The sequence below is a fragment of the Apteryx mantelli genome, chromosome 6 (assembly GCF_036417845.1).
Source record: "Apteryx mantelli isolate bAptMan1 chromosome 6, bAptMan1.hap1, whole genome shotgun sequence".
In the NCBI taxonomy this organism is placed as follows: domain Eukaryota; kingdom Metazoa; phylum Chordata; class Aves; order Apterygiformes; family Apterygidae; genus Apteryx; species Apteryx mantelli.
Window position 1 is genome coordinate 26845177 of NC_089983.1, and position 21844 is coordinate 26867020.

General features: G+C 39.3%; 1 protein-coding gene across 1 annotated transcript in view; it reads right to left on the reverse strand.

Annotated features, from left to right (window-relative positions):
• Positions 1–21263: 21263 nt before the first annotated feature.
• The window catches only part of LOC106499304 (rap guanine nucleotide exchange factor 4-like), a 60848-nt gene continuing 60267 nt past the window's right edge, over positions 21264–21844 (reverse strand). Inside the window, exon 5 of the mRNA XM_067298523.1 lies at positions 21264–21631. Coding sequence (XP_067154624.1) covers positions 21572–21631 — 60 coding nt within the window. The 3' untranslated portion in view covers positions 21264–21571. The remainder of the gene's footprint in view (positions 21632–21844) is intronic.

Consider the following 21844-nt stretch of genomic DNA (forward strand, 5'->3'; position numbering starts at 1 on the left):
ACTCAACAAGAGGGAGAATGTGACAAATAATTATTTTCCCAGTTCAACAAGTAAACCAAACACATAAAGCAGGGAAATACTCATTTTGGCTGACAAAATTAAACATAGGAAAATATGACACAAGGTCTTGAAATAACATTTTATTCAAACAATAAATAAATGTTTTGTTCTGGCTTTAAAATTAAAAAATTTTAACATGCAACTTAAATGAATTTGGTCTTGAAATGTGATTTAGAAAAGGAAAATGAAATGTTTCATTTGGGATATGATAAAATCAAATTTTACAGAGAATTTTTTTCTGTTGTTCCTAACCTTTTGGATGATACTCAGGTATTTGTTCTGTTTTCCCCCAAAATAGCATTTTCCCAGAAATAAATTATTAGTCCCAAAACATTTAATCCACTTTGATAAGGAACTTAGATTGTAGGGTGATAGTAATTCTCTCTTTTAACTTTTCAAATATATGTATTTCCTATGCCATGTTCACCACTCATGTACAGCATGGCAGTTGCCTTTCTGATTAATTCTCTAATATTTTTCCTGACTATTCTTCTCATGAAATGAAACATAGAATACACCATACAATTGCAAAACTGCATGGGGGCTTAACTTAATAAAAATACATACAGAAGTCTTACAGGTATAATAAGCTACAAATGCATATATGACTTTTACAGCAGTAAAACTCTGACATTAAGCATCAAATGTGCAGAGTTCCACACTTTTGCTAAAACACAACTCTTTTAGCTCTATTATGTAACTGCCCTGTATAACATAAGGTATCAGCCACAAGAAAAAAGACGTAGCTGCACACCACCAAGCAGTGATACAAAAAGGTATTATAAAAAGCTGACATTTTAGGGTTCTTGGAATCCCATACATGTCTTAGAAACTTGCCATTTTTTAAGAACCTCAGTGTTATTTACCTTTGGATGCAGGTCTGATGTTCACTGACAGGCAGGGACCTATTCTCCCATCTTGTACACCTACTGCCATATTATATGCTGTATTATTAGCACTCATATCCTGTAGGCTTTAGGGATGCCTGAAGATTTCTTGTCTGTGTGGACACCTAACCACATTCAGCCCTATCTCATGCTCTGGATGCCAACACCCACAAGGAACAAAAGCATAGGCTACCAAAGACTAAAACTCTGCCATCTTCCATGCAAAAGTCCTACAATACCATGGGATACATCTATTTAGGAGACTGGTACAGCCAGCCTTGTGAGAAGCACTGCCTAGGAAACAGCTCAGTCAGCATTACCAGAAGAGGTAATTCAAGACATGCCTCCAGAAAGCTCAGTTGTTGAGACTCCTGCTGGGACCTCAGTATAAATTAAGCTACCTTGTATCTATGGCTGTCTTGAAGGAAGGCAGATATGACTGCCTTCACATGGTCTCCTGTGAAGATAATACCTCTGTAGGGTGCAGACTGACAGAGGAGGTACAATTTACACCCAAAATTGTGCCAGCTCATCAGCCAAATTAAATGTCAAAGGACACTCATTTGTAGAGAAGCCAGATTACTGTTTTCTAGGAAAGTAAGTATGCAAAGAGAGACATAAAATAACTGCATAAAGATTCACAGTATCAAATGGAGTAATGAAGTTCCAAGCATGATATCTCTCAAAGCTGAGATAATGAGGAAAATGCAATATTGAGTGTGAGACCTCTCTTATTACCATAACATCTGTAAATGAAAAGAAAATGCAATAAGCAAAATTGAACTGGTAGGTGGCATTTAAAATGATCCTGAAGATTAACAGACTAAATATTTACAAAAGGCTTTTGAGAATGCATTCCACTGGTGGTATGAACTCTGGAAAGGCTCTCCTTATGAAAGACAACATAGCTATCAAATCATCTTAAGCTTGTTTATTACCAGAAGTCTTCAAGATCAGTAAATCCAACAGGACAGCAAGTTTTACAACTATGCTCAGTGACCTATTCATTGTTTCTTCAGATTTCTCCCAATTTACAAACGTTATTGTGCAATAGCTTAAAGAGCAGGCACTTTCTGCATCTAACCTGACAGTTCCAGTTACTGACCAAATCATATCCATGCAGTGGTGAAATTTAACCCAACCTTTTCAGTCACTGCTACAGCCTAAACCACAGAAGAGTGCTAACAAGAACTGCATGAAGGGAAAGGAAGAAAGGGGGTAACACGCTTCCCTGACTGGGGATGTGCTGTGGGTGAATTCTCATGCCAAGAATTTTAAAGCCACTCATTTCAGTGTGCTCAGCATGTCCCTTCGCACGCTCCTATTTGGACTGTGCTTGCGGGTAGCTGGTAATCAATTAGTCTCAGAGGTTTTCATGACTACAGCAGATTTGCTTCCACACCATGAACATAGTTTGGTAAAAATTTTATATGATAATGTTTAGAAAGGCGATTACTGTAATACTGACGCAAGCTATCTGTGAATCTCTTATAAACTTTTCCAGTGCATATAAGGTATATAAAATACATCTTTTCAGTTGGTAAGTATTTGAGAACTAATACCCATATAAAGGCAGGGAAAGAAGGAGCAAAAAGTGATCTATACAATGCAAACACTCCAATAAAAGCCAGGTGGATGTGAAGAAGTGTACGACCCTACGTTTCTTTCCACGCGCACTGGGCAGCAAAACCACAGCAATCTAATGGGAAGGCCTCGGACTGACGAAGGAACGACCTCTTGGCATAAAGCTCTTGAAGCCGGGTTCCACATCAGATACTCTCCCAAGTGCAACAGTTCTCTAGGCAGCAAACAGCATCTGATTAATAGCTGTTTAATAAGGACTCCGGTAGTGATGGCATGCAGCACTAGGGAACCTTCTGACACTTCCCTGTGCTAAGGCAAACCTACACATAGCAAGGTACTAAAAAGTGGATGCCCTGTAACATTGGAGAATGTTTTGTAGATTACAATAGATGCTTGGTTGAATACATGCTCTCTTTCTCCCTCTAAACCTCCCCCACAAAAATTTCAATATATAGTGACACTTGTCCAGATGCACTTTTGTTACCTCCTGTTCCACCAATGACCACTGGCAGAAGAGAAAATTGTAAGTAATACAAAATAATACAAAATAATTAATCTCAGTTCTGTTCCAGGAATCCTAGGCCAAACACCAAGGTGGCCTTTCCATATACACTTCTCAAACCTTTGTGTAACTATTTTATCAGCCATTGTATTTTGACTATTACCTGAGTTCCGTAATCCTCCTGTGCTATCGGTCCATACTCCCGAAATGGTTTCTCTTGGGGGATATAAGCTGTAGCTTGACAGCGTGGGCCAGCTTTTCTATTTTCTTTAGATACTAAATAATTGATCACTGATGCTCTCAGTACAGCTCTGTTCTTCCTGTGAGTTGGCTGTGCCAGTCATACCATTTTGGCCATGAATAATGTCTCTTCTGAGCTCAGCATGGTACATTGTCTCTTCTTCTTTTCTCCAGAACAATACTGAGAGATGGGAAGGAGCCCCAAAAGATCTCTGGCCCCTCTTTTCACCCCCAAACCAAGCAGAGATTGCTGTCTCTATGTCTAGATCTTCGCATTCAGACCTGAGGCTCCAAAGATCACTCTTCACTGAACTACCGGGCAAGTGAAATCTCAAGCCACTTACCTACTGCTCCTAGGTGTTTTCCAATAAAAACTGCCTAATATTCTTATAGAACTTCACTAAAAAAGAGAGTGAAACAACGTGAAAAAAAAACAAACAATGTGTTTGCCATGGTCCAGTATTATATGCTGAAACCCACAGAAAACTCACTGACATTTTTCTGATTTCAGAAACTGCCTTGTCAGTATATTTATCAAATAGTAAGTGTATTTCTCCTAAGAAATCTTAATCAGAAATTCCCATCCCTTTCAGGTCAATGCCACTTAACTGAATCATAGAAAGGACCTGTCCCATGGCTGTATGACATTGAATAGTAAATCCTTGTTGGAAGCTGCTGTAGCAATATAACCTCATAACACCTATCACTTCAACAGAACCCTAAATTTGAGTTGTGATAAGCAACTAAAACCATATGGGGATAAGGGTAAGCTTGCAGGATTTGAAGCAAACTTTGCTCCTCAGCATCAGCTCTCTAAAACTTTGTCTCTGACAGGGCCAGAGTGTAACTGGCCTGAACCATAATCAGGGATTTACACAAGGTCTCTTGCCCAGACAGCTACTAGCGCACACCCGCATTTCCAGCCATAGGCTGACTCCTCTGATCCATGAGCTGTAACAGAGCCACCCCACTTTCACATTCAGTGTCTTTCTCCCAGCTGCTGAATAAGCCAAGTTTACTTACAAAATGTTATTTAGATCAAAAATCACTCTAGAACAAGTCCACACACGTGAATCTCAAAACACGGTTCTTCAGTGAGGTTGCAATGACAGCAGCCCAGGCAGGTAAATGACATGGCAAAGTTGCCCAGATACTTCTATGAATTTCACTCTGAAGGTTGCTTTTGAAGAAAAAAGAAAAACAAAAACTTTTTCACAGTAATTCTTTCTCATATCTCCAAAGAGAAGCTCAGCACGTCATATTACTACCACACAGCAGTGTATTAAGTGACAAGTAGAAATCCTGATGACTGAAAACAACTTCATGCTCAACATGGCTGAACAATGTGACAAGACCTCAGCTCTTTCTGAGCCAGACCAAGAGAACACTAGCCCTTGGCCCAAAGTGTTTTATGTCCGAGCCACAGGCAAGGTTAGGTCTGCCCCCAAATCTCGTGGGGAACATTTGGGTTGGGAGAGCTTGCTGAACCCAACAGACTCTTCCCCCAGTCTGCAGATCTGATCAGCTTGTTGCTCTCTGCCTCTCTTTTTATGGGGTGAGGCTGACTAGTGGCCTTGACTGCCTTCCAGCCAGAGCGCTTGTTGCACATATGTCTGCATGGGATTAACACCTCACCTTAGTGTGGGGTACAGTGACCCATTCCCTTCTGCACAGTAAGAAGACAGGCTTCATTAGTAATGTGACCCACAGATTGTATGACCCCACTGCATGCTTTTGCACTGGAACTCAGGCTCAAGTCATAAAGCACATATATAGCAGGACAGAATATTGAGGGGTGGTCTTACCTCAGTACACAGGGGAATTTCATGCAAAAACTGCGTGAACATACAGATTAGGATGGATAATACCTTTAAGTATGATGAATATTATTAAATACATTGTTTCTTCTTGCTTTTGTGATTCACACAGCATAATTCAAGTACAGGTAATGGAACAAAACTGAAGTATTTTGAAAGGAAATTATAAAGACAAATTGGAATAAAATAATAATGAACCAATAGAGAAAATACATTTTTATGTTTTGTGGAAAAAGATTAAATAAAACATGTGGCTAAATATTTTACCATGTGACTTACAGAATAGAGACTGCCTTGTATATATTAGTCTATTCAAGTCATTAAAATGAGATAGACAAGGCCTGAAATAGCAGAACTGAAGTACCATTTAGTAATATTTAGGTAAAATAGGCACAGGAAATGCCTGTAGTGAAATTGCTGAATCCTGATCCCAGAATTAGTACATTCTATACAACAGTACATGAATCTGCATCTTTTCCATTTATTTATCTATTTACAATTTTCCAAATGTTCCTGCATGGCTCTAATCAACTAGACTTTAGATTTTATTTTGGCTCTTTGTTTTGAAGGCATATATTTTTCTGCCATGTTCCTGCTTAAATCAATTTATTGTGCTTGAAAAGCTCTGTGTGCAGAATTTGCTTGATCACAGAATCCCCCTGCGTTTTAGTTGAAAAGAAAAATGCACCCCACTCACTGAAATCATGCCAAATAGCAGACTTGGCTACCAGATAGAGACCTGAAGATAAGACTGCACTGCAAAAATCAAATCCAAGGAAATTAGAGCATGAGCAATGATTGAACAAATTACACAGACTATTCTGCTCCAACCAATTTAAATATAGAAATGACATCATGCAGCCCTCTGATTCTGTCTCCTACAGGAATCCACTCAGGAAATGTACCTGGGTGGGGATTAGGAGTTGGTAGGCAGGGATCAGAAAGATTGTACCTACTTAAAGGAAGACAAAAGAAATACATAAAAAAAAGAACACAGGGTCCATCTGATTCATGTATTTTCTTTCACTACACTTGTGTACCATATAATGTACTTACATTAAAAAAAAACGTTAGTGACTCAACTCCCTTTAACGTGAAGTTTAAGTTTTCAGAAGTGGCTGAAAAAGAGCATCATGCAATTCCATACGTATTTTCTTACAGTGATCTCTGTATGCTGAATTTGTTCACTTTAAAAACAGATGATGATGTCTCTCAGAGCCAGTACTTCAAATTCAACACAAGATCAGAAAATCAAGCTGTGTTCTCCTTTCTTCCTCTCTCATTATCACTTCTAGGAGAGATGCAGAAAATCACATTTTAGCTGGAATTTTCTGAATGATGCAAGTAGCAGAACAGAACCTCGCTCCCCTTCAGACTGTTCTACAAAGCCAACAAATGCAAACCTGCATTTTTATTAGCGAAGTCAATGGATATGACTTGAAAACAAACAAAGAGTAGAACGATTAAGAAAAAAGCACTATATTAACATAATCATTTTTCCTACCATGGCCATCCTTTAAACCCACATGGACAGTCCTTAGATCTAGCTAAGTCTGACAGCATCACATGGGCCATTTACATATGGGAAACCTATTCCAAGAACAATTCGCTAAAGTTCTGTGCACAAAAGCCTTTCTTTTAGCCCTAGGCAGTCACACCTTCTATTTTCAGATATACTGTTTTAATGATGGGAGTACCAAGGGCGCTCTCTTTCAGGTGAGCTCAGGGTGGGTGCACTATGCAAGAAGGCAGTGTACAAGGCGGGTCACAGGCAGACAATTAGCAACTTACAAATACAGGGATGAAGCTGGTGTTTCTCAGGTCTTCACCTGGACATCTATTGGCCACCTCCTACACTATTTCTTCCATTGCTTCTCTCTAAACTGATCCTTAGCATTTTTGCAGAGCAGAGCTTCAGCTGAGATAAAAGGTCATACCAGGAAGAGGTTTATGTCGGCAAAGTGCTTTGACAGAACAGTAAACTCTGTAACTGCAGCAACATATAAGTCTTGTTTCTGATCACACATCCTCATCTTCATAGCAAGCAAAAGCGAAGAATACGTGCACTAGAGAAGTCAGAAGTCAGCAAGAGCCTCTAAACAAAGTTGATTCACCCTGACATTGCTGCCTCCCAAATGCAGAAGGCCGGACTCACATGACCAATATATCTTTGCATGAGTATGATACAAAAGGCTTTGTCTGAAGAAATCTTTGCGGAACTAGGTATGCATCAGTAAGACACGGAAAAGTAGCAAACCTTGCAGCGCAGGTGGTGCTTTAGCAGAGGGCTGAAGTCATGCTCCTCTGTACTGAAATTCTATAAGGTCAACGCAAGGTCTATGCAGTGCTTAAGTCCTAAAAATAGGCTTTAAGTGCAACTTAAATGGCACACTGGCCTTCTGTTAGCACTGTGTGCAGCAGTGAATTTCATCCACTGTGCATAAATACGTTTTTCTTCCCTCCCCCTTACATTTTTTAAATGGAGATTTGAAACAAAAAGCAAAATGGTGAGCTGAACTGGATCTCTGCTTTTCATATTTATAAACCCCAAGCACAGAAGTGCATTGGTCTAGAAACTTGTTTTCATCTAGAATGAAACTCTGGGTTAAATACTAATTCCTCTAAAATCAATATAACCTTCTTAATGAGTTCAGTGGGGTCATTCTAACACTGTGCCTTTGCTTCTCACAGAAACAGGTACATAACAACTTCCAGCACCCTTCTAATATTAAAGCCTTCTATTTTGGGGATAATTGTACAAAGCGATCATTTCTACTACAATTGTGCCTAATAACAATGAGGATATTTGGCAAATGAGTAAATATACAAGGGAATTTCCCTTATAATATTAGCTTCAATGCTTCAATGCTTTTTAAAATATTATTTAGATTACAGAGTAAGCTGCTTTAATAGCAGCTTGTGCAGCTCTCTTAGCAACACTGCTGTGAAATCAAAACAAGTACAGTCCAAAATAAGAAAGGGGAGAAACCTAAAGACAAACTGAATAATTATAATTCAGGGATTATGATTGAAAATAGTCTGATCCTTCTAGTACAAGGAAAACAGTGCATTGTGACACAGAAAACAACTCACAATCAGATTAATATCACTTAACAGGACCCCAAAATACCTGGTCCTCCCACCCCAGCCAGCAGTCAGTGCAATGGAACCACTGGAGTTATCTTGCCAGGATAAATCTCTCATGGATCCAAATGCCCAAATCCAAAGGGATCCCTCTCATACAGTGTAGCATAATAAATGCTACCTGTGATGCTTCCTCCACTCGTGTTCAGAATGGTATTTCAGCTATTTTGTAACACAACATTTGGTTTCACTGCCTTACAGCCACGCTCAGAGGCCAGCATCTAGTCACCATCCTGTCTGAAGCTTGTACAAAGGCCTGTGAAGCAGAGTCTCTCTGACAGGCTTCTACAACAGCACCTTATCCAACGATACAAAGACGTATTGGACCAGAGTGATGGACTTTGCTTACACTACAACACGAACAACATTAATAATGTGGTTCGAGCTGTGCTGTAACACAGGGATTAGGTAAACTGCATTAACAATGTGCAATGTAACTGCCGTACTTTATTTGGATGGGGCACTTTCAAGGATTTTCACTGACTGAAGTCAGCACAAGCAACTTCCTCAAACCAAAAATACTTTATTTACCCAGCAATCTTGTCTACCAAGACAGAAAAGCCAGCACACCAAATGCTGCTCTAGAATTGTAACCTCCAGCCTCTTGCTGCAGGCTGCTTCTCAAGCTATTTTTCTTTAAGCAAAAAGTAAACTAACTTTACTCATTTCTTCTCAGCCCTAGAAACATTTTCAGCACTCATCAAGAGAGGCGACAACAAGGGATGGAGACACACAGGGATGGGGAAGAAGGAAGAAAGTCCCACTGAAAGTTGTAAATGTTGGGAAAAAAAAGAAAAAGTAACAAGAAACAAAAAGAGGAAGGAAAGGAACATGCTTTAGGGAGGAATTGTGTGAAGGGCAGGAGCAGAGTGGAATATATAGTCTAAACAGAAGCTCCTTTATTTGAGAAGGAGGAGAGTCAAAAAAGTCATGAAGTTAGGGTCTGGCAATGAAAATCCAACTTGTCTCAAAATGCTTAGACACTGTGGCTTGGGAAACAACAGAAAATCTTAAGAAAGATAAAATGTTAAGGAGGATTGTCTAGAAGGAGACACCACAGTTCCCTGAACAGATGAGACACTACAAGGAGTGGATAGATTTCAGAGATGATGATACACTAAAGAAAAAAAAACAGGAAGAGAAAATGTGAAGTAGCCCATGGGCACGCTTAATAAATGAATTCCCGTCTTCCTTCTTGCTGCCACTGAAGAAAGCACTTCCACTGGTTTTCTTCAAGTACATGTTGATATCTTAGAAACAGATAAGCAATTTCACAGTAGACAGAGTCTAGGCTCATTAGATCTGTCTGTCTTTGAGACAGTTGAGGCTTAAGGCTTCTGCAGATCCAGATGAACATCAGCACAGAATACAGCATCAAGCCTGCAAAGCAGGCATGAAGGCATTTGCAAACATGCAGATTTTCCAATCACAAGCTTAATTTCTATTTTCCATAGTGAACCACTGTTTGTGTCTGTTATTTTTTATTGTGTGTCATTGTGATGTCAACTATAAGCAAAATTAGAAGAAAACAGGATAGAAAATCTGAGATTTAAAGGATTAAAATAGTATAATCCCAGTAGAGTCCAAACTGCCTCAAAAATCAAAAGTCATCTGAGACTGAGAAGTGGCATGAATATAGAAATTACATAACATTCTCCCTAAGGAATTGAGCCTGGTAAGAATAATCCAAATCCATTTGGTTACCATTTAAAAATTACTCGGATTGTGGTTTTTTGCAGATTAAGTTGAGCATCAAGCATGTAGCCTAGTTTGACTAGGTGATTACTCCAGTGTGGGAAGGAATTTTGCATTGAGAAGTCTTGGTTTTTTGTTTGCTGTATTTCATTTTTTGAACAGGAGTTTCTTTCACAGTGCAATATATAACCACAAAACATAGTCACTCTGATTTTCATTCCTCATTATCAGCCTTCATTCTCACTATGATCTGCCACATTTAAGACTAAAACAGCACTTGAGATACACAGATGGTCACAATATTGAGGATGCACTATGGATTTCTTAAGTGGACAAAATACTAAAGAGAGAAATTAAGGCTGAGCCTACACATGATCAAAAGAGAAAAATGAAGCATGAGAAATGTGACAAAATGGAGAGAACTCACAAGATAATGAAGGGTAAAGTACTGAATTAAATCAAAAAAGAAAAATTATTTCTGGAAAAAGAAGGATGGAAGGAAAAGGATGGAAGGAAATCTCTTCTTCTACGCAACAGTGCCCTGAAGTCAGCTTGACTGGGGTACAGCTTTGCTAAATTCTACATAAAGAATAAAAAGTCAGCTCTCTCCCTCCTCCTCCCACAAAGGCTCCCAGTGCAGTTAGAGGTAGGATGCAAGCAGGCAGAACAGCACAAATTAACTAAATGAGAGAAGTGGATGCTTCACTAGGAATTTTTGTTCAAATAAAGAAAATAAGGTGAGATTGAGCATGAGAAAACTGAGGACAAGATGTTCACAGCTTTGGCATTCATCCTAGGACAGACATCCAAAGGCTGAATCAGAAACACTTTACAAAACACTCTCCCGTTTGAAAGATTGATGTTTGATACATTCTTGCACTAAAACTATACTGCCAAAAAGGGAGGTAACTAATAAAGACAAACTAAGCCAACACCATCTCAGAGATTAAACTTAACATAACCAGATTCATAAGGGACATTGCTATTCCATAGTTACGTGGAAGGACTTCACCCATGACAGTGACGGAAAACAGTAAACAACCAGCCGGAAGTGAAAGAGAAAGGGGTCTGCTGAAGACTCACTAACAGACCATTAAACTCAGCCATCTATTACATATGTAACAACAGCAATTTTATGAGGCAATTTGGCAAGAAAATTCCACATCTGAGGGGCAGTGAGAAAAGCTGATTTGAGCACTGAGAATCCTCCAGCAACAACTTGCTGAGTGAGAGCATCTAGAGCCTGTCAGCACAAATGCCCAGGTACTCGCCTCTCAGGGGAGAGGCAATTTCTGTGGAACTGGCTAAAAGATGCTGTGCAGGGTTTAGTTTGCCATTCTGAAAGACCTGGCCTTTAGAAGTATATTCTAAAACTTATACTTGGCTTTAAAAATGACAGATTTGATAGCAAGCTCACTAGGAACTGAACCAATTTTCTGAACTTTTGCATCCACTCTACTAGAGTAAACAGTCACTTCTTCTGGGTACCCACCTTTCACACTGCTAAAAATAATTTCAATAGCATATTGAAATCTCAACCTGCCCCACTAGGTGGGAAGATTTAATACAGCCAAAACATACAGTAGATAATTAATTTTGAAAGTAAAACATCTTTCTAGTCCATTGTTTTCAATTATTTGTTTCTCAGATATCTTTGCATTTCCAGTTATTCCTTTATGGAATCAGATTTTAGTTCTTTCTTTAAAGGCTGACATAAAGGTAGGAAAACAACTCCACCAGGCTGTGCTGGGGAGGCTCCACCACCTGCTTCTTACAAACCCTGGCTGCTCTTGTTCTAAACCCATTGGAAGCAAAGTATTTACAAGGCATAATATTAACACAAAGCAAACAGTAGTACTAGATAAACATGCTGTTTTTACACAGACAGCAAACTAAGTTCAGTTTCAGTAGAGGAGGAAAAATATTACTGTACAATACTACTGCACTATGATTTCATACTGTTTCAGTAGATTTTCAAATGAAGGTGAATGGGTTGTTTAAAATTTATATTGCACAAATGCATTTTAAAAATTCAGAGAGATTCAACAAGGATGTTACAAAATTCTTTTTCAAAAGGCCTTGTTAATGCAAGCAAATACAGTAAATAATGCAGTAAATAATCTTGGCTCTGGTTTTGCAGAGGAGAGAGCATCTTTTCCTGTTAATTTCTCTTACATTGAAAAGTCTGATAATTTCCTCAGCCTTCGCACTACAAGAGTACTTACAAACTTTAATCATTCTTTGTGTTATAACTGTGGCCACAATGTGCCAGACCTCCTCAACACAACTTTGGTTACAAAGACTTGGTCTGGTTTCCTAATGAAAAGCAACCAATTTGCCCGTCAGGTAATTCCTCCATTTTCTCCCTTCTTTACAGTAACTTTTGCTCCCAGTGGACAATTTTAACCAAATTTGAAAGAGGGTCAAATAACGTCCTAGAAGTTAAATAAAAATTAGAGATAGAAGAGAGGTCCCAAATATAGTGTCACCACTAAGGGACAAGACGGCAGAACTTTCTGTCCTCCACTTCACTGGCAACACGCACATGCACACTGGCTGGCTCATCGGCACGGTGTAACTCCAAACTAGCTACCACGTGTGGTGTCCATTGTCACCTAAATACATCAGAGAAGTGATGGTAAGCATCTGGGCAGACAAGAGACACAAATTGCCAGGAAACAGAGATTTTCAGTCCTTCTACTCACGGAACAACTTTTCAATCATCTTCATTGGCAGTGATTATTTTTATATCCCAAACTTATTTTGTAACTTCAATTCTTATTATTAGCAATTCTCCTAAGTGTCTGCACTTATGACCATGCACCAGTGTCCTACAGTTGCAACTTCTCAGGGTTTGGGGGAATTCAGTGTTGAGGGTGCTAAGCACCTGAAACAGGTAGCTCTGGCTTAGGAATGCACTGTCATTGATTGCTATTGCAGTGATAAAAAACATACAGGAACATTCTTACATACTCCTCATACAAGAATGAGAGGTTTTATTGAGAAGTAATCTGATGCACTTCATCCTTTTTCCGACAGCATGATGAATTATTAATTCTTGAAGCAAGTGTATTGCCATACTGGGATAAGACTTTCAGTCCTTCTAGAAGACAAGACGAGGTCACTGATAATACTAAAGTTAGAGCACTTCTTAATTGAAGGGTTAGCTAATTTGCAATGACCTACACTCCAGTCTATTTTTGCAGGGATTTTTTCTCTTTTTAATGAACCAAGACAGACAAAGCCTGTTATTGTCACTTTGATACTGAATATCCACTCACCATTCAAAGAAAGTCTTTATATAGAATATGCAGTAAAATAAGCTACAGCATGAGTCACACTGCTAAAGTCCATGTCTTCTGAGTGTTTTGAGGCACCAGAGGAATCAAATGACTTGCATATGAGAGAGAGATTATCCACCAAGCCACAAGTGTAATTATAAAGCAGCATTAAAGAAAGGTTTCATTAATAGAGAAAAAATGCTGCCTTCCTATCTAAATCCATTTCACACAATTCTTCTGCTAACTTGTAATTCTAAAACTGTATTAGAAACAAGTTTGCAAAGTGTATTATAATGAAAACAAATACATTGGAAATAAGGCAAAAATATTTTTCCATGTAATATGAATTTTATTTTTTTAACAAGGTAACTGCTGTTTGTCTGGTGTGTCTTCCTTTGGTTGTACTGATGGAAATTCAACGTTTACATTATGGAACCTGTAGACATACGCATGATGCACTTAACTGGCTAGCTTTCAGTTTACAAGTATTTTCCCACTACATACTGCTAGCTGCTTGTTTAGAGAGCATCACAGGTGCAATTTTAACATTATACTGTCCCTTCAATTTATAAACTTCAGATTTCCATAAAAATGTTGATAGCTTTTAGATAAGCCATTGTTTCCTCTGAGTATAAGTTTATTATTTGTATAATTCCTATGGAGTTAAAGTCAAGTCCCTTATACACAACTATGCTGGGATTGATACTCAGCTGATATAAATTAACACTTTCACTGGTTTCAGTGAAGCTGATTTACCTCACTTGAAGTGCTCCTTTACCATAAATAATCATTAGTCATCTTGTAGGGAAGCATATTGTCTAGTAACTAGTACTGAGGACTAGATCTCAAGAGAGCTCTGCCATATTCCCAAGTATGCCACTTACTCACTGTGATGAATACTTGAACCAAAACTGTTGTATGAAGACATATTTAGCTGGGAAATAGGAAGTCTGACTACCTTGAAGTCATTAGGAGAATTGCTGTTTATTTCTGCAGAGGGAATTTCATCCTTGAGAAAGGTCACATGCAGACAGCCTATGTCCCGCTTATGTCCCAGGCCCTTGCTTCTTCTGTTCACAAGCTCCATCGCCTTGCCATACCAATAGGAAAAAGATAAGCACAGGACATAAGTCTTTGTGCTAACCACTGCAGTCTTTGTACTAAAGAAGTATCCCATAACAGTTTCTGAAGTTGTTTTCACCTCCATAATGTAGGAGATCACAGTAGGTTCCAAAAGCAGTAAACCAAAGCTCCATGAAATAGGTACACTCTTGCCACTGTCTTGCCACTGTTCTGAAAACACCTGGTGGTGCTTTCTCATGGCAAAATCATAAAGTTTTTGCATCACCAATATCACCTATGTTTAGCAAACAGGTATCACAAATCTGATGTGACTAGAAAGAGCAGGGTAAATTGCCCTGTAGACCTAATGAATGACTACATTTCCCATCAGCATCACTAACGCTAGCTTCAGTTACAGTTAATCCTTCCTGAAAACAGAAACAAGTAGGAAAATACAGAAAAGATAGAAAAAAGTGCTAGTGTCTGAATATTTCATAGGGACCCATTTGTTAACAATAGCACAGATTAAAAAAAAACTGGTCTCTGAAAAAAAGCAGAATTGCTTCAAGTGTCCGAAGATGCCATTTTTAACAAAGGAGTAAGCACAGAAGAGGAGATGGGAATTAACTAAAATCCCAAGCAAGATCAACACTGCCGGTACAGGTCTGTTGATCTGTTCTGCCTCAGGCAGAAACTAAGGATCCAATACACTGATGTGTTACTTCAGTTTCATGCCAACGTGACTTTTTTCCAAGAGATATAAAACTCATATAATGTTCATACATCAGGTTAGTTAGAGCAACAGAGAGCTAATTCAGAAGAGGCTTCCAGAGTATATACTAGTAGCAGAAATAGATGATGGTAGCCAGAAAAGCTGTTTCTAAAGATGAAAGATATCAGTTACAAGATTTTGGACTGAACCAACACTTTCTTTGTTAGAGCAGCAGTCCCAGTAAAGTAGTCTTTTTTCTAACTTGCACAGAGCTACATTTTATCTAGATCTATTACCATGGCCCCAAACAGTACAAAGAACAGTAACACACATGCATATGAACAACACCAAAAGTGGCTATGTCTAGTAAAAAAAACACAAAGAGGCTGAGCTAAATCATCTCTGAATTTATCAGCATGTTTTACAAATTTCTGAAAGAAAAGAGACGTATCTCCCTAGAACTATAATTCTCCATGCCACATGTTGGGCTTTGCTTATTAATGAGAATTAAGACCACCTTTCATGTTCTCCTTTAGGGTTCTCTTCTCATGACTTAAACGGAATGGTCAAACCTCGGCAGCTACGGCATCCACAGCCCAGTTCTGTGATGGGCCCTTGTCATGCAGTCTAGGCCACACACATTCTCTTCCCATGTGGACACAGTGGCAGAACTCAGTTTGTAGACACTGAAACATCCTGAGATGTATGTGGCTATTAGGCAGCGTGCTGGCCCAACAACTGCTCCTCACACCTGAGAGGAAAAAGGAGGAGGCCAAAAGGAAAGAACCTGCAGGTCAAGTGTGACCAGTTGGGCACCAGCGATATTCATGAAGGACTCTCTAACTCTGTAATCACTGTATTACCATACCTGTGAACATAACCCAGTGGAATGCCATCAAATTAAGTGCTTAATATTTGTAAAATGCTTCAAGATGTGTAGATTAAGGATACCATAGAAATGCTAGCCAAAATATTGCTATTGTGATACTGCATTCTTTCAGAAATAGACAGACGCACACTCCAGTACATAATTGGGCTGATACATCTTTAAATATAGATCACTAGAACTCCATGGAGATACCCATCAGTGTCAGTAAATGTATGTAAAAAGAACTACTCATTTGATTATCTTACAATACAAAATCCCATGCATAAATCCACAATGATTATATATTCAGTACATTCCCTTTTATGTCAGTTCATCAACTGTGTTTTAGCTGAGATTTAGCATTCATTGTCTCATTCAGGCAAGTTTTGTCTTACCTCCTCATCTCCCACACTTGATCTGCCTCTTTAAACTTGGCATTTCTAGCAACCTCTCCCAATGAGGTTTTAAAAGTAAATTCTTCTCTCCTCCTCAGTAAGCAACAGAACAGTATATAATTTCCTGTTTTATGTACATCATCTGGCACCGTAGAAAGAACCATTGCAAATCTTACCAAGACAGCAGAAAAAAATAGCTGAAAATCCTTCTGCATGGAAAAAGGCTCTGCAGCACTGGCTATAAAACCTATTACATATTAAATGAAAGGTTAGCAGATTTCTTTGCAGAATATAGTACAGTATGTGGGATTTGATTGCTGTACAGAAACAGCACTGAGAGAGAGACAGGGCCTTCCATCAAGCACTGAACGATGAACCTCAATCTGCTTTTCTCTGCACTAAATAAAAAATGTCAGGAGAAATCTGGCAGAAGCCTACACTTCCTAATGTTAATATTTTGAGTAATAGCCTACACAAAGCATCTGCAACAAAATAACCTTCCCTATGCAACTGGCAAACAAGCAGAGAGTACAACATTTCCCAAAGCACCAGAATGATTTAAGTAACAAAGCTCCATCTATAGTAATGACTTAGGCACTTCAGAAACTATGCAACACTGACATTCAGTGACACCAGAGACAGAATTTAAAGATATTTAAGCACTCAGAGACAGTGACCTAAACATTGGCCCTCTTAATAATCCCACAAGAAGCATATGACAATTTGGGTCTTCCATGTGAGGTTATGAACTCCTATCTTTATCAAACCTCCAACTCCAGAAAGAGGGTTATTAAATGAAGATGAGTCTCTATTAAAACACAAGAAATCTTAAAAAAGGAAATCATGATGTTCACCTTTGCAACGACTTTACATGTCAAGAGCATGCAATTGCCTGCTGGGACTGAGCAGGGAGCAATCTTACAGTAGCATCAGAAGTTTATAAAACTGCAGGAGATAAGGGATTTGGTGTTTCACTCAGCTGTTCAAGGAGAGAGGAAACTGCCTGAATCCGCGGCCCAGCGAGGCAGGAAGAAAACTTGTTTCCCTGCCTGTACACAGGTAGGTATCCCTTCCCAGCGGGCTCTGGGGATCACAGATAGGATGAGAGGGTGTGTAAGGGCATTTGTTTCCAGTGACTTGTAATCTTTTGAACTTTCCCTGTTAATAAAGCAATGTTGCTTTCCAAACCTTTGCATAAAACTCTAGCGCTTCAGTTGTCTATCTATACTCAGCTGTCATAAGCCCCCCCAAGGCAGCAAACTCTTCAGCAGGAGTCTGGGAACAAAGTACCCGAACTGCTGTCAGTGTCTGCAAAAGCAGACACAGAGCTGGGATATTGGTCAGGTGCTTTCACAGTCCTGATCTGCAAAGGTACTGTCTAACTAGGAATCAAATACCTACAAAACCTGTCCTAAGCACCTGTGGAAATAACAGCCAAAATTAACTTGGAACTTTGCCACGTGCTTACATAAGGTCATGACATGATGTGGTTATTTGTTAGTACCGATATTTATTGAAGTGAAATAAAGTGCTATTCACGAGCTAAAAGCCAGCCCAATATTTTATTCAGGATTAAAATGCTTTTTCCAAACAAGATGGCTTTTCCAAAGTGGTAAGCACTGGGCCAACTTTGTTTCTCTTAGCATCAGAGGCAGCTTCTGAAAACAGCAGCCCTAATTTGAACCATTGTGCCGGCTCTTCAGGGCAACTCCAGGCTGGCAAACCAGCGCCGTCTCCCCGGGAGATGAGCATGGCTAAAGGTAAGCAAGCAAGCTGCATTAAAATGGGAGCTTGGGTACAAAGGTAACAAGGGAATGACAAGGCCCTCCTGGCTAATTGGGAAACCTTTTCCCATTCAGAGTAAGCTGGAGGAAAGCTGGAGAAACTCTTATTATGATAAAATACGTTTCAGAAGTGTTCTGCCCAGAGGAAGGCCAGGATCATTAGTGAAACACCAGCAGGCATTTTAACTACAGTTCCATTATGAGTGAAAAAAATTCTGTCCTGCAGCATTACTGGGACTATATATTCTTCCCAGGCCTCTCTTCTGTCAGAAGACAACATAAACATAACATAACAGCAAACTAGAAATTTAGGTTAGACCAATAATTTAATTTACCATGTGTATTTTTTTCTAAATACATTTTCACTGAGCTATTGCTGATGCTGCATGCCATTGCAATTTAAATTAAGAGAGGGCACAAAATACACACAGCTGATATTGAATTCAATTTGTAAATGTTAAAGAGAAGTAGGTCCTATTGTACATGTCTCAATACCAGGTCATATGGTCAACCCTAGAAATTTCCAGGAGGAGCAGACCTGCAGAAATGGCAACAGCCCGTTCACCGAGTTTGGGGGCACTGTTACACAAGGGTCAGGGCAGCCACAATTCACCACCTTTCTGACAGCCCTGGGGTAAGTTTCAAATACATCTTGCAGCACTGCTGGAAGGTTGGTTCCTGGCTCTTCAGTGTCTTTTTAAAAGGTGATAGAACTTACTGATTTTAGTAACACCAAAGCTGCTAGCTAAAAACAGGGAGTCCTAAGAGAGGAATACACCTGGAATGAACCCACTGGGACATTAATGTTAGCTATAGAAGTCATCACAGCTGCAGAAAACATAACCTACCAAATGTTCTTTTTTTAAATCTTGAAACTATAAATAAAAATTATAACAAAGCATTTTTGTGAATGCTCTTTCCCCTAACATAGTGAGACCTGCTTCAGTCAAGTTCTCAAATGCTAAGCTTTTCAAATGCTAAGATGTAATTGTATCTAATTTACTCTTCAAGAAGTCCAAGACAGAAATGGATGTAGCTATTCAACACCATCCTCTTGCAATCCTCTTCCCTGCCTCTTGCAGTTTATTTTTCATCAGCATCTAATTACCTATGCTCCTGGCTTTAAAATTTTGTAGCAGATCCTGATGATACTGATTGGCAAGGTGTGATGTTATTCTGTCTATGAATCTTAGAATTTCCCTTGTGAAGAATCAGTGCAAATCCAGATTACATCCAGTTTCACCCCTTCACATGTTCTCATCACTCATCGTGGCCCATCACTGTACGCTGTCGTTCCACAACAAGAAACATTCAGTGCAGCAATGGCCTATGCCCTGCCAGCTGTTTCTTCCTACTCCTGTGCCCAGCATGTCATCTTCTCCATCAGGTCAGCAGAGATGTCTCTGGGACCCTACCATGAACAGGATCAGTGAACAGAAGTGTTTTTTTTAAGAAATCCTGCAAAACAGGCTGCAATTTGAAAGAATAACCAGAAAAGGGCAAGAAAAAATCTTGAGCCATTACTGCAGCCAGCCTCTTTGCTACATGAGAAAATAGTCACATTTTTCTGCACAAGACCATACACATTTAGACATTTGCAAAAGTAACCAAAGCCCACTATGAAACTCTAAAAAGCAACAGAGCACTTGGTTTTGCTTTCCAATGGTAAAATAAGTTGATCTGATATCTTATATTTAACATCCTAATAGTCTTCCAAGGAAGGGAAAAAGAAAAGAAAAAAAAGTACATATATATACTGCATGTACTCCATACTCCATTTCAGAGTATCTCAATAAAGCAATTTCATCAGCATCAACCAGAAGAGAAAAATGTATTGCTGTAACATAAAGGTGATTTAAGACCTATTTGTAAAATCTTTCTTCTCATTAAAATAATGTCACTTTTTCCAGTGAAAGAGAAGCTAAACATCAGTTGACTCTCCTGTCCACCCAGAATTCGTATGCAGTGTCTCACTGTCTCTGACACCACACACATGAATACCCAGGTTAGTAACCATTTGCAATTGTCTGTCTTGCAGCTTCATGGAGCATGTACAAAAAAGTCACTCTGCAGCTGGCACTGCTACTCCATGGCCTGCTCACAGGGCAGGGAATATCTAGGCACTATAGGTTGCCTGAATACGGCACTTACATCAAGCTTTCTGGTTTGGAAAAAGATTACTTTGGAAATAACAGCAGCTCTTCAGGTTTTGGTCTTTTATTTTACAACACTTTGTGCTATTCTGTTTCCAGAAAGAAGTCGATAGCAGACAACTATTGAGGAAAGAAAATTAGCCAAAGACCTTTTCAGGAGCCCCACACTGACCCACTCAGACACAAACAGACTGTTTCTGCAGCCCTTTGTGTGTTATCCTAGTTCTTATGAGCTGTTACATGTTACTTACAGAGGTAAGGGTAGCAACACCAAACCCATACACATGAAATGGGATAGTCTCTTCTCCTTACACAGTGCTGATAGTGCTATCAAGAATTTCAAACTCGAATTAAGCTGAACAGATCCAAGCTGGGCCTTTTTCCTTGTCCTGATGCCCCATTCCACAGTATTTTCCAGTAGACTGATACAGCATTAAGAGTTCCAGTAGTGTATTAGGTAACTCAGCAATAAGTCTACTCATTATACTCCCTCTTTGTACTGACTGTCCTAGCATTTTCTGCAAAGCATATCATCATATCTAAAGATCTGGCTGTCCTTGTGACCTATCAGAGTAGTAAAATGGACAGGCATTCGGCCTCCAAGCCCTTTCAAGGGCAGATTTTATCAGCAGCCACTGGACCTCGCAAAGAAAGAAGCAGGCAAACAGAGCAAAAGAACGGTGCAGCAACTGTATGGGTCATGCGTAAAGCCACAGCTAAGATGACCACAAACCTAACATCCTGCTTTTGATGCTGGGCTGCCCATCTCAGGGCTTGGGGTTTTATCCCAAGTTTTAGAATATATCCTTTTCTTTATTTCCAGAAAAGAAATTTAAATTGAATCTGTGGATTTATTCATCTTCACACTACCTTTAGGAATAAAAGTAGCAATGAAATTATCCAAAAAAAAATCAACTAACTCCTCACCCTCCCCTGCAATTCCCCCAGAAACACTCACTGAATAATTTGCCAGTTAAAAACTAGACAATCCACAAGTTCACTGGTCATTCATTTACAAAAAGACACAGGGCACCCATTTTAATGCTACAGTCACATTTTAATCAAATATTCATCCTTAGAGTTCTGTGAGGGGAGAAGATATGCTCTCTTTGACAAGCCCATTCTTAAAATAACTTTTTTGACTTAACAGTTAACATGTCAAACAAGAAAGCAGCAGGCAAGTCAGGGATTAAATAGTACCTTCAGCAAATAGGACTCAACAACATCAAGCAAGATTCAGAATGCACAGGCTGAGGGGGATTGGACAGTATAGGGGACATGCATTAACTTTTAAATTTTGCCACTGTCCAATTGTTTTGGGACAGCGTGCATGACAGCGCAGGTCATCCACTGGAGCAGGCACCTTCAGACTAGGGGCTGCAAAAGCTCAATGTCTCCTTGCACCAGAAGTCCCATGAGGAAATGTGACTTGATCTAATTTTGGAATCTGGAAAAAAGACAAACATCAGGAAGGAAGTTTAAAAATATTTGGAAAAAAATCCTTTCAAAGAAAAAGGAAACTCAAGCCAGATACATTCAGATAACAATAAGCCAGGACCAAACTGCAATGACATGCCTCTTTAGAAACAGCATATAAGGATTGCTGGTCCCTCTCTGGGATACTTCTGACGTGAAGCTGGAAGTTACAGCTATCTTTGGG